This window comes from Lynx canadensis, chromosome D1, assembly GCF_007474595.2.
Source record: "Lynx canadensis isolate LIC74 chromosome D1, mLynCan4.pri.v2, whole genome shotgun sequence".
NCBI classification, from domain to species: Eukaryota; Metazoa; Chordata; class Mammalia; order Carnivora; family Felidae; genus Lynx; species Lynx canadensis.
The window spans coordinates 6,929,228-6,943,468 of NC_044312.2; the positions used below are offsets into that span (position 1 = coordinate 6,929,228).

General features: G+C 42.1%; 1 protein-coding gene across 3 annotated transcripts in view; it reads right to left on the minus strand.

Annotated features, from left to right (window-relative positions):
* Positions 1-8,358, minus strand: part of POGLUT3 (protein O-glucosyltransferase 3) — a 28,595-nt gene extending 20,237 nt beyond the window's left edge. For 2 of the 3 annotated variants that reach the window (XM_030332142.1, XM_030332141.1), the window contains exon 1: positions 7,219-7,420. In XM_030332142.1, the coding sequence (XP_030188002.1) occupies positions 7,219-7,420 (202 nt within the window). Of the gene's footprint in view, positions 1-7,218; positions 7,421-8,008 lie in introns of those variants that run through there. The other variant, XM_030332143.1, reaches the window with a different exon arrangement.
* Positions 8,359-14,241: the final 5,883 nt, after the last annotated feature.

Below are 14,241 nucleotides of genomic sequence, written 5' to 3' on the forward strand. Positions count from 1 at the left end.
TTGTATACTAACCTTTATCAGATATGTCATTGGCAAGTATCTTCTTCCATTCTGTAGGTTGCCTTTTAGTTTTGTTGATGATTTCCTTCATTGTGCTTTTTATCATGAAAGTCCCAATAATTCATTTTTGCTTTTGTCTCCCTTAGCTCTGGTGACTTGTCTAGTAAGAGACTGCTAGCAAGGTCAAAGAAGTTGCTGCCTCTGTTCTCCTCTAGAATTCTGATGGGTTTTTTTGTCTCACATTTAGGTCTTTCATCCATTTTAAATTTATTTTTGTGTTGGTGTAAGAAAGGGCTCCAATTGCATTCTTCTGCATGTCACTGTCCAGTTTTCCCAGCACCATTTGTTGAGAGACTGTCTTTTTTCCACTAGATATTCTTTCTTGCTTTGTTGAAGGTTAGTTGTGGGTCCATTTCTGGGTTTTCTATTTTGTTCCATTGACCTTTGTGCCAGTACCATACTGTCTGGATGACTATAGCTTTGTAATATAGCTTGAAATCTGGAATTGTGATGCCTCCAATTTTGTTTTTCTTTTTCAGGATTTTTTTAACCAAAAAAATCCTTTTGTGGTTCCATACAAAATTTAGGATTGTTTGTTCTAGCTCTGTGAAAAAATGCTTATGGTAGTTTGATAGGGATTGCATTAAATGTGTAGATTGCTTTGGATAGTATAGACACTTTAACAATGTTTGTTCTTCCAATCCATGACCATGGAATGCTTTTTTATCTTTGTGTCCTCTTCAGTTTCTTTCATAAAGTGATCTATAGTTTTCAGAGTATAGATCTTTCACTTCTTTAGATAGATTTATCCCTAGGTTATCTTATCGTTTTTGGTGAAATTGAAAATGGGACTGATTCCTTGATTTCTTTCTCTGCTGCTTCATTATTGGTATATAGCAACACAAGAGATTTCTACATGTTGGTTTTTCTAAATATATATTTTTAATGTTTATTCATTTAAAAAAAATTTTTTACATTTATTTATTTTTGAGAGACAGAGAGAGATAGAGCACAAGTGGGGGAGGGGCAGAGAGAATGAGACCCAGAATCCGAAGCAGGCTCCAGGCTCCAAGCTGCCAGCAGAGAGCCCAACGCGGGGCTCGAACCCACAAACTGTGAGATCATGACCTGAGGCGAAGTCGGACGTCTAACTGACTGAGTCAGTTGCGTCCCTCTGCATGTTGATTTTATATCCCGCGACTTTGCTTAGTTCATGTATTCTAGAAATTTTCTGATGGAGTCTTTTGGGTTTTCTACAGAGGGTCATGCCATCTACAAATAGTGAATGTTTGACTTCTTTCTTGCCTAATTGGATGCCTTTATTTCTTTTTCTTGTTTGATTGCTAAGGCTAAGACTCAGTACTATGTTAAATAGTGGAGACGAGGGTAGACATCCTTGTCTTGTTCCTGACTATAGGGAAAGGCTCTTAGTTTTTCCCCATTGAGGATGATATTAGCTGCTGGTCTTTGTATATGGCCTTTATGATGTTGACATATGTTCCACCTGTCCCTAATTTGTTGAGGGTTTTTATCAAGGATGGATGCTGTATTTTGTCACATGTTTTTTCTGTATCTATTGACAGGATCATATGGTTCCTATCCTTTATTAATGTGGTGTGTCATGTTAATTTATTTATGAATATTTAACCAGACCTACAGCCCAGGAATAAATCCCACTTGATCATGGTGAATAATTCTTTTAATGTACTGTTGAATTAGATTTGCTAATATCTTGTTGAGAATTTTTGCATTCATGTTCATCATGGATATTGGCCTGTAACTCTCCCTTTTAGTGGGGTCGTTGGTCTTGGAATCAAGGTAATGCTGGCTTCGTAGAATGAGTTTGGAAGTTTTCCTTCTATTTCTATTTTTTGGAATAGCTTAAGAAGAATAGGTATTAATTCTTCTTTAAATCTGGTAGAATTCCCTTGGGAAGCCATCCGGCCCAGGACTCTTGTTTGTTGGGAGATTTTTGATTACTGATTCCATTTTTTTTGCTGATTAGGGGTCAGTTCAAATTCTCTATTTCTTCCTGTTTCCATTTTGGTAGTTTGAGTTTCTAGGAATTTGCCCATTTCTTCCATATTGCCCAGTTTGTTGGCATATAATTTTTCACAGTATTCTCTAGTAATTGTTTGTCTTTCTGTGGTGTTGTTTTTGATCTCTTCTCTTTCATTGGTGACTTTATCTATTTGGGTCCTTTCCTTTTTCTTTTTGATAAGTCTGCCTAGGGGGTTATCAATTTTTTTAATTCTTTTTTTTATTTTACATTTTTTAGAAGTTTATATATTTTGAAAGAGAGAGACAGAATGAGCAGTGGAGGGGCAGAGAGAGAATCCCAATCAGGCTGTGCACTGTCAGTGCAGAGCCCGATGTGGGGCTCGAACTCACTAACTATGAGATAACGACCTGAGCCAAAATCAAGAGTTGGACGCTTAACTGACTGAGCCACCTCTTTTTTTTTTTTTTTTAATGTTTATTTTTTAATGGGGAGAGGCAGAGAGGGAGAGGGAGACACAGAATCTGAAACAGGCTCCAGTCTCTGAGCTGTCAGCACAAAGCCCAACGTGGGGCTGGAACTTGGGAATGGCAAAATCATGACCTGAGCCAAAGTCTGACTCTTACCTGACCTAACTGACTGAGTTACCCAGGTGCCTCAATTTTGTTAATTCTTTCAAAGAACCAGACCTTAGTTTCACTGATGTGTTCTAATTTGGTTTTTTTGCTTGTTTCTATGTCATTTATTGTTGCTCTGATCTTTGTTATTACCCTTCTTCTGCTGGCTTTAGGCTTTATTTGCTGTTCCTTTTCTAGCTCTTTTAGGTTTAAGGTTAGGTTGTATATTTGGGACATTTCTTGCTTCTTGAGATAGGCCTGGATTGCAATATTCCCTCTTAGGACTGCCTTTGCTTCATCCCAAAGATTTTGGACTGTTGTGTTTATATTTTCATTTTCTTCCATGTATTTTTTTATTTCTTCTTTGATTTCCTGGTTAACCCATTCATTCTTTAGTAGGATGTTCTTTAATCTCCATGTATTTGAGGGCTTTCAAAATTTTTTCTTGTGGTTTTACAGTGTTGTGAAAAATACACATGATATGATATCGATTTTTTTGTACCCGTTGAGGGCTGATTTGTGACCCAGTATGTAATCTCTTCTGGAGAATGTTCCATGTGCACTCGAGAAGAATGTGTATTCTGCTGCTTTTGGATGAAATGTTCTGAATATATCTGTTAAGTCCATCTGGTCCAGTGTGTCATTTAAAGCCATTGTTTCCTTGTTGATTTTCTGCTTAGATGATCGGTCCATTGCTCTAAGTGGAGTATTAAAGTCCCCTACAATTATGGTATTATTATCTATACATTTGTTTATGTTTGTGATTGATTTATATATTTGGTTTCTTCCAAGTTGGGGGCACATGTTTTTACAACTGTTGGATCTTGACAGATAAACCCTTTAATTATGATATAATGCCCTTTTCATCTCTTTGTTACAGCCTTTGTTTTAAAATCTAGTTTGTCTAGGGGCGCCTGGGTGGCGCAGTCGGTTAAGCGTCCGACTTCAGCCAGGTCACGATCTCGCGGTGCGTGAGTTCGAGCCCCGCGTCAGGCTCTGGGCTGATGGCTCAGAGCCTGGAGCCTGTTTCCGATTCTGTGTCTCCCTCTCTCTCTTCCCCTCCCCCGTTCACGCTCTGTCTCTCTCTGTCCCAAAAATAAATAAACGTTGAAAAATAAAATAAAATAAAATAAAATAAAATAAAATCTAGTTTGTCTAATTATGACTACTCCGGCTTTCTTCTGACATTCACTGGCATGACTCTTGATTTCAACTCAGGTCATGATCCCAGGGTCATGGGACTGAGCCCCACATCAGGCTCCGCAATGAGTGTGGAGCTGCTTAAGGTACTCTCTCTCTCTGTCTCTCCCCCATCCCCCCTGCCCCTCTCTCATGCTTATGCTCTCTCTAAAATAAAACTGAAAAACATTTTTTAATTGCTTCTTTTTCATTAAGTTCCTGGAGAAGGGAAAATTTCGGGATTTGCAAGTGAATAATGGTGGTAGAGATGTAAAAAACTGGTTGGGTGAGCTTCTCAGAACTACAGGACAGCCATTTAATAGAAGCTAAAAATCAAGTGGCATGATAGGAAATAGGGAGAATCGAAGGGTACGAAATTGAGGGTGTCTGAAAAGACTTGGTGAAATCTTTTGGTTTTTATGAATTGTTCCTGGTTATGAAAACATTAAGATTATTTGGGGGGAGATTTTCCTGGGAAAAAAGAGTAAAAGAAATCCTTATTCTCTTGCTATAACCACTGAGAACATTAATGAGTGAGCTATAGTTTCATCTATTTATTATAAAATTAGAAGGAAACTATATAATTTCTTTCCTGTTTAGTCTACTGATAACATAGTATAAGCATTATTTTTTTTTAATTTTTTTAATGGTTATTTATTTTTGACAGAGAGAGAGAGAGAGACAGAGCATGAGTGGGGGAGGGGCAGAGAGAGAGGGAGACAGAGAATCCGAAGCATGCGAGATCATGACCTGAGCCGTAGTTGGATGTTCAACCGACTGAACCACCCAGGCGCCCCTAGTATAAGCATTATTAAATAATCTTTTAAAATTAAAAAAAATCACGGTTATAACAGTAACATAAAATTGATCATCATAACCATTTTTTTAAACTCTCTTTTTTTTAAAAAAAAAATTTTTTTTTTCAACGTTTATTTATTTTTGGGACAGAGAGAGACAGAGCATGAACGGGGGAGGGGCAGAGAGAGAGGGAGACACAGAATCGGAAACAGGCTCCAGGCTCCGAGCCATGAGCCCAGAGCCTGACGCGGGCTCGAACTCACAGACCGTGAGATCGTGACCTGGCTGAAGTCGGACGCTTAACCGACTGCGCCACCCAGGCGCCCCAAACTCTCTTTTTTTTAATGTTTATTCGTTTATTTTTGAGAGAGAGAGAAAGCAGGGGAGGGACAGAGAGAGAAAGAGAGAGAGAATCTCAAGTCCAATGTGAGGCTCAAACCCACTTACTATGAGATCATGACCTGAGCCGAAATCAAGAGTTGGACGCTTAAACCATTTTTAAGTGTACAATTCAGTAGTGTTAAGTATATTCACATTTTTTTAAGTATATTCACATTTTTATGCAACAAATCTCTACACCTTTTTCGTTTTGTAAAACTGAAGCTTTATACCATACCTTTTCAACAACTCCCCATTTCCCTCTTCCATCAGCCCTTGGCAACCTCCATTCTACTTTCTGTTTCTATGAATTTAACTATTCTAAATACTTCCTATGAGTGGAATCTAAAATGATAAGTTTAATGGGCTGTCAAACATTCCATCACATGAATGTACCAAACTTTATTTAGCAACTACCTTATAGTTGGCTAGTTAAATTTGTTGCCATAAGTAATTACAACGCAGCAAGAATTTCTTGCATGTAAATCACATTCTGACCATTTTCTCAGGACAGATACCTAGAAATCAGATTACTAGATTAAAGGGCGTGGACATTGTTTGCAAATGACATCTTTTTAGAAATTATGTTTTCTAAGTGTTGAACGTTATCTTTTTGTACATTCAATTTTTAAATATTTAACACTCTTGGTACATTTGGAAAATGGCTTTCCAGGAACTTTTTGGCAATTTGTGCTGCCACCTGAAGAGCATGAAGGTCACCGAGAGTCTCCAGAGGCTCCCTTAACAGCTTTGAGTATTACCGCTTAAAAACCCTTTGCCAATATTTTTAGATTAAAAATTAGAATTTCAATTGAATGTATAGCTCTTTCATTAATAGTAAGATTAGCAGCATGCCATTTTGGATCATGTAATTTTCTTTTTTTCCTGTATAAATTGTCTTTAGTTTTCCCTTTTCTTTCTAAAGCACCCCATTATAACATTATAAAATTAATTTTAGAAAATAAACTTTATACTTTTCTATATTTCTATAGTTAACACCCCATAGTGGAAGACTTCGAACCTGGGTTTAAGCATCTTTTATTCTGGGGCACCCGGGTGGCTCAGTCAGTTAAGAGACAGACTCCTGATTTCCGCTCAGGTCATGATCTCACTGTTTGTGAGTCTGAGCCCCCATCAACCTCTGCGTTGACAGTGGGTGGGGGGGTGCAGCCTGTTTGGGATTCTCTGTCTCTCTGCCTCTCTCTTTCTCAAAAATAAATAAAAAGGGGCACCAGGGTGACTCAGTCGGTTGAGTGTCCAAAATCAGCCCAGGTCATGATCTCAAGGTTTGTGGGTTCAAGCCCCACTTCTGGTTCTGTGCTGACAGCTCCCGGCCTGAAGCCTGCTTCAGATTCTGTGTCTCCCTCTCTCTCTGCCCCTGTCCTGCTCACCCTGTCTCTCTGTCTCTCTCAAAAATAAATTAACATCAAAAAAATAAACATTTAAAAAAGAATCTTTTGTTCTGATCCTTAGGGCCATGTAAAGTCCTTCTAAAACTAAAAACAAGTAGTCATGGTTTCCCACTGGAGAGGGAAGCAGTGCCGGGTTCTACTGCCTCTTGGTTGATAAAACAGGATGCCAGTTGGCTGAACATAAATTAGACATAAATTAGCAAATCCTGACTGGCAACACCCAGAAACCACCAGGACAAGTCGTTAAGACGTTGCAAGGCAAGACGTGTAGGAGAGCGTGGGACGGGACTCAGGACAAGATCCACCGTGCGGACCGAGAGAGTTTCACTAATTCCTGCAAGCTGCTGGTGACAACTCCAAACTGAGAAGGCAAACATCTCGCACTCACGCCCCCTGTGCGCACTGCTCTGACATCTCCCCGGGGGATAGGACTCGGCTGTCCCCAAGCCACCAGGCCTCGACCACGGAATCCGAGGATTTCTGGGGCTGGATGACTCACCGCTTGGGGGCGCTCCCTGCGTCACAGCTGGCGTGGTCGGCTAGGGCGTGTGAGTCCCCGGCCTCGCCGAGCGCCTGCAGCTGGACCCCAGGGCCCACGCCTCGTCCCAGTTAGGGCCCTGGGAGTTCATTCATTCATTCATTCATTCACTCACTCACTCACTCACTCACTCAGTGGACTTCGCCCTGCGATGCCCTCCCGGTGCGTCCGGGGAGGCGGGGGCGCCAAGGGAGGCGGCCGGACCCGCGGGAAGGGCGACCGGGGGGGGGGGGGGGGAAAGGACGCCACGCAGGCGGCGGGGACCGGGGCGCGCGGAGGCCGGCGGCTCAACGCTACCTGGGGGCGAGCGAGTGAGGTTCAGGCCCTCCGAGTCCACGGCCTGCAGGTAGAAATAGCGCACGGGCAGGACGACGCCGGGCCGCAGCCCGGGCCCCCACACCAGGCTCCGCGGCGCGCTCACCGACGCCTCGGGGGCCCCGGCGCCCACGAGCAGGGCGAGCTGCAGCGGCAGCAGCGCGGCCCGCGGGAGGCGGGGCATGGTCGCGGGGCCCGGCGGTCAGCTCGGCGCCGGCGGCGACGGGGCGGCGGGGCGGCGGGGAGGGGCCGGGCTCCAGGGGCGGGCCTGTGCGCGGCCTCCCGCCGCCCCGCCCTCTCCGGGCCCCAAGCTCCGGGCGCCTCGCCCTGGGGTCAGCGGAGGGCGCGGCTCCGAGCGGCCGAGGCTGCGAGCCTGCGCCCTCGGCCGCCCCCTCCTCCGGTTGCCGGAGCTCATCCACCGTTTTTAAAGGACGCCAGCACAGTGGTGATTGCGGGGTGGGGGTGAGGGGCGCGAGCCAAGGGCCCCCGCAGCGAAGAACTTCCAAGTCGTTTAGGAAGACGCCTTTAGCCCACGATTTCACTGGGTTTACAAGGTGCAGAGCGACTGGCACGGTCCTGGCTCCCCTCCCCACGCCACCTGTGAAAGCTCTGTGGTCCTCTGCTCTGAGATTCCCCCAGCTTCTCCCTAATCTCCTTCCCCCTACACTCGGCTTTTCTCGACAAGTGTTTTCGGAGCGTCCACTAGGTTTGCGACAGACCCCAAGGGAGCTGTTGGGCACCGGGGTAACCGGATTCGGGGCGGAAGGCTTACCTTGAGCCTGGCCGGTGAGCTTCCCGTCTGTCAGGTGGCTCCTGTCCCCTGAAACTGATGAGGTATGACTGGTCTTGGTCACTCAGATGTGGAAGGTGGGTTCGGGAAGAGACTGGCAGGATCCCTAAGCGCTGGAAGCCACTGGCTGCCTTTTCTTCTGACTGATCCGCGTTTGTTAATTATTTTTGTTTCTTTTATCTGCTTATGGTTCAAATCTATTCCAAGAAAATAAACACTGTGCTCGGGCTGCGTGAGCCAGGGCGAACCCGAAGTGGAGTGGACACAGGGATTCTGCACCCTCTTGACTCAGGACCCCTATTCAGAAACGCTAGAACCAGGCACCCTCCCTGTTCATCTCCTGGCGGTAATTGGACTACCCAGCATTCTTGCTATGATTCCCTTTTACCAGGGCACAACCCGTCCCTGTTCTCTTGACCCATTTTAGTAATACTGAGTAGAGGTTGTGGACAGTGTTCTTTGTATTTTAGAAAGATCTTCAGAAACTGGTAGTAAATCAGTGGTAAATGATAAGGCTAAAGTGTAGCATTATTTAGTACTACTTTCATTGATAGGTTTTATTTGTGGAGTTGTCTGCATGCTTTAAATGGAAAGCATTGCTGTGCTTTAGCTATCACTTTGAAAAACTGTGCAGAACACATTTTATTCCCATTCTTCCAAAATCAGACTTTAAAAAATTTCTGGAGAAATAATCTGAGGGTTAGCTGATATGAGAGGATATGATATGTAAAATATGGCCATATATATATATATATATATTACATAATATATCCTAATATATTACATAATACTTGTGGTAACACCCAGTATTTTTTGAGAACATTATCAAGCCATACAATTGTATCTGAACTCCTGTTTAGCAATACTGAATCTATACCAACCTGTTTTTTTTTCTCATTTTAATCTGTATCTTTAAAAGCATCTCTCTTCAGATCAACCAGTGCCTTGACTAGATTCTTTTTTTTTTAGTGTAAAAAATTTTTTTTAATGTTTATGTATTTGAGAGAGAGAGAGAGAGGCAGACTGCGAGGGGGGAGGGGCAGAGAGAGAGAGGGAGAGACAGAATCAGAAGCAGGCTCCAGACTCTGTGCTGTCAGCACACAGCCCGATATGGGGCTCAAAACCACGAACTGTGAGATCATGACCTGAGCTGAAGTTGGATGCTTAACCAACTGAGCCACTCAGGCGCCCCTCGATTCTTTATCATAAATCAAATTTCAAATACTTATTCAATGTCTACTATGTTTTAGACATTATACTTTGACCATAAAACTCGTGTGGCTTAGTGGAAAGACATAATGTATTGTGGTAGGTGCTAAAATATGGGTGTTGAGAACTGTACAGGGTCTGAGATTCTAGCCTCTTAGAAACTAACGGATTAGCCTGTTACAGTTTCATGGATGCTATCAAAAGACACAAGACTCCTGGGTCAGAGACAAAGGACTTTATTAGTCATTGTCAGAGTTTCATGTTGGTTTGTGTTGGACCCCCATGTTCCCTGATCTGGGCAGAATTGTGTTTCTCCATAATCCATATATTGAAGCACTAAGCTCCATTACCTCAGAATGTGCATTTGGAGGTAGGGCCTTTAAAGAGATGATTAAGTAAAAGTAGGCCGTTCGGATGGGCCTCAATCCAATCTAACTGGGGTCCTTATAAGAAGAGATTTGGGGGCGCCTGGGTGGCTCAGTCGGTTAAGCATTTGACTTCTCGGTTTTGGCTCAGGCCATGATCTCACAGTTTGTGGGTTTGAGCCCTGCACTGGGCTCCGTGCTGACAGTGCAGACCCTGCTTGGGATTCTCTCTCCCTCTCTCTCTCTTCCCCTCCCCTGCTTGCTCTCTATCCCTCTAAATAAATAAATAAATAAATAAATAAATAAATAAATAAATATTAAGGGGAAAAAAAAGATTTCAATTTGTAGCTGATCTCTTAAGCAGAGGCACTGGAAACTTTACCATCATTTGCTTTATAGACTGTAAATGGAGGATAAATACACAAACCTCTCTGGTGCACTATACAGGCTTGCTACAGTTTGTAAGTGGCATCTCTGCCCTTGGTTTCTAGGGTCTCTTTGTATCCTTGTAATAAATTACTCTTCTGACTTTAGAGAATTGTCTTTTTCAGTGTCATTAATTAATAAAAACCTTACATGGGGTTAGAGGAGCTTAGACCCCATAACATGTGTGAAACATTAATTATTTCAATAATATTTAACACCTACTTCAAGTCACGCATTCTCCAGGGTGCTGGGGATTTAAAGTCAGTGTCTGCCCTTTTATATAGTGCAGTTCCTGGCATGGGTTTTAGATTGTGAGACAAGTGCTTTAAATATTAACTTGCTTTTAGAACCTCATCATATAGGGGTATTTCCACCCCAGGCACAACTCCTCACTGGTCCAGCCTGAGTCAGGCACCCATCTCCGAAACAGTCAACTGTGCTCACACTCTTCGTGTCTTGTAAGAACATCGATTCTTCCACAATAAGCATGTATGTGGGGATGGTGGTGATGACGAGTGTCTGTGTGTGTGAGAGAGAATGAAGTTCCCAGAGGAAAGGAAAAAAGGTGACTGCTGGTGAGATAATCCTATCGGTCTCCGTTGCATACCTCCAAAACATTTCTAGAACTTCTTCCAAGTTTGCTCCAGACTGGAATGACAGGAAAACTTGGAAAGAATGGTCGGGGGGAAAAGCATGAGCTCAGAGGGAAAATTAGTACCAGCATTTATTTTATTAAAACAGAATATTTCCGGGGTGACTGGGTGGCTCAGTCGATTAAGTATCAGTTCAGGTCTTGATTTCAGCTCAGTTCGTGATCTCATGGTTTGGTTAGAGAGATCAGAAATTGAGCCCCTTGTAAGCTCTACCCTTCGCCCCATCAAAATAAATACACTTTAAAAAAACCACAACGACACAATATGTCATGAAAATTTAAGTAGAAATTAAAGGTTTTTTTCTTTACCTTTTAACAGAAAATAACATTAAATATTCTCCTGGATAGTAAATCTTTAAAACAATTATCTTTAATTCTTTATCTATATACCGATATATAATTCTAAATGCACAAATATAATCATAGTTGTACGTACACACGTATATTTCTACATATTCTTTTGTGGAGGTGATCTTGGCTACCCTTTCTCTCTCCCTTCCCTTGTTAAATATACCTCCCAACCCCTTTGGCCACAAAGCAAATGACATATTAGCCTCTTCTGTATCCTCTCATATGTACACATGCATATGCAGGTTTTTTTATTAATGCTTGTTAGAAAATGAGATTTTGCTTTTCTCACTCAATAGTACTAATACAAATTCTCCTAAGTCAACTGATACAGTTCTATTTTATTCTTTTTAATGGCTTCATAATATCACATAGGTGGATGTTGCATCATATTTTCAGTCATTTCTTTTTTTCTAATTTTTTCTTAACGTTTACTTTTAACACAGAGGGAGAGAGAGACGGAGACAGAGACAGGGACAGAGACAGAGAGAGACAGGCGTGAGCCAGGGAGGGGCAGAGAGAGAGAGGGAGACACAGAATCCGAAGCAGGCTCCAGACTCCGAGCTGTCACCACAGCCCCCAACACGGGGCTCAAACTAACAGTGAGATCATGACCTGAGCGGAAGTCGGAAGCTTAACCAACTGAGCCACCCAGGCGCCTCCCCCTTTTTTTAATGTTTATTTTTGAGAGAGGGAGAGTGTATGCGTGGGTGGGGGAGGGGCCGAGACAGAGGAGGACGGAGGATCAGAAGCAGGTCTCTGTGCTGACAGCACAGAGCCCAATGCAGGGTTCCAACCCGCGAACCGCGAGATGGTGACCCGAGCCGAGTCAGACACTGAACCGACTGAGCCGCCCAGGTGCCCCTCGGTCATTTCTGAGTGCGCCGTTGCCAGTTTTGCCACAACGAACATCGTAGCAATAAAAATGCTTACGTGTAAGTCCGTCCATACCAGTGCTGCTGTGTCTATTGCAGTGACTTCCCCGGAGTGAATGCAGTGAGTCTGTGTGTTGGTTCCCTCCTGATGTGGGAAGTCACACAGCTGCTCCCATGGCAGTCCAATGCTGTGACATGGTTTGAGATATTGGCGCTGGAATTTCCACTGAATTATCTGTTTTGTCTTCCCTATCAGTGTGTTTGTGAGCAAACTGCAGATGCTTTGCAAGGAGGCCCTTTTTCTCTGAGCCAATCTCGAGAGGATTATGTTGTCTACAGCTAAACATCCTGGCTGAACCAATGTACCGTGGTAAATTTTAATAAGACACCGCACGTATTCAAGATGACAACACTCTGCTGTCCCTGGCAGAGAAACAGCCTTTCAGTTGCTTTTCTAGAAAAGACACAAGATGAGTACAAATCTATTAATTTGTTAATGTTGCGTGTCTTATATTTCAACTGGAAAGAACTGTTCGGTTTTCACCAATGCTACTGGGCACTGGATAACCCAACTCCATGGAGCTCCCTCTTCCTCTCAGAGATGCCAGACTTTCTTCATTCCTCCCCTGGTCTGCAAACCAGATAGACCGATCTCCCTGTGCTGGTTGATTGCTTTTGCAGACGAATGAAAAAGAGAAGTCAATGTGTTTTTAAAACTCCATACAAGGCTGATCTCATTCAACAACCAGAGAGATTTGTTTGAATGCATCTGGCACCCCCATCTACCCCTGCCACCTTTTTAGAATTTTTCCTGAAACTTTCACACTTAAAAAATAATCATTTGAGGCTGGGAATAAAAAAAAAAAACAAAAAACAAAAAACAAAAAACAAGTCAAACGGTGCATCTGTTTAAATCATTTATTTCAACACAGGCATCGTTTTAAATTTGCACCTTGTCTTGTGAACACTTTTCATGTCTAGAGAAAACGATTGAGAACAGGTACATAAAAGGATTCTTTGACATTTTAACATTTTAATAAAAGTGCTTAAGGCTTGCTTGCTTCAGAAACACAGGTGTGCCAATCACAGAGAGCCCCTAAGTGGTCATACATTCACAAACTTGCTTGGAAAGTAACATATTTACATATTTACCCCGTACATTTAAACGGGATATTCTAAAGCATTATCACTACCGTTAACAATAAACTTAGCAATAAGTCCACTTCAACCTTCTAGCATTCCACAGAGAATAGTGCTCTTATGGAGGTGCGAGTTTCTCAATTTTAGTACAGGCACCCATTTACCTTCTATGCAAAGTTGCTTTTATTCACTTTCTATCAGTCAAAACCTTGTTAGTAGCAGTTGGGAGTTTGATAAGCATCATTGTATTTACAACGTAAAGGGGTAAATTATTTCGGAGGAGGTCTCTAAAAACGGAAACAACCTCACGAAGCCCTATTTTAAATAAACTTTACAGGGTACAGTTGAAGTACATTATCTAAACAAGTTAATAATTTAAAGGTACTTCTTAGAACAGATTCCCTCATGATTTACTCCATTTACGTGAATGTTTATTTTAATAATGATTGTATCCTTGAGAAAACAAGTCAGGGGTATAAAAATGACGATTATAAATTACTATAGCTATACCAAAAATGAATATTAAAAAGCAGCAGTCTGTATGTTAAAATACATAGAAATCGGCTGTACTTCTTTAACGAAGTGTTTTTATAAAAGTATAAAACTACAGAAGGTGCTATTTGTGTGAATTTTCAGATTTCTCGATTCTTGAGCCAGACCAACAGGCAAATAGTGCAATGGTGGTCATCAATTAATTACCTTCGAATTCAAATAGTAGATTCTAGTGCAGGGGAGTAGGACCTCGGGGTAGCTGTTCATCCTCACCTTAACTGACGGTTGCTATAGCCTAAACTCAGTGAAAAATAAGGTAACTTCATTTCACCTTTTGTAACATACATGTAAACTCAGAGTATTTACTGAAATAGAGCTTGCAAGCCGATCATTTTTCAAAAACTGAGAAGCTTAATATTAAAATATTAACTCTGAATATCTTAAAAACTACATGGAAAACTTAAGTCATGGTTTATGAAAATTTCACTTAAATAATCAGATAAATACAAAAAGGGGAAAGGCAGAATTTACAAACATAAAAAAAAGGGATGGAATGTTATTTGCTCTTTACCATACAAATTCAAATATTCAGAACAGTTGATTTAAAATGCTACGATTAGTCTCTTTGAGCTTGGTATTGGTGGGAGCCTGAACTTTAAAACAATTTACAGACTCAGGGAATAGCTTTCATGTTAGTTACCACATGTT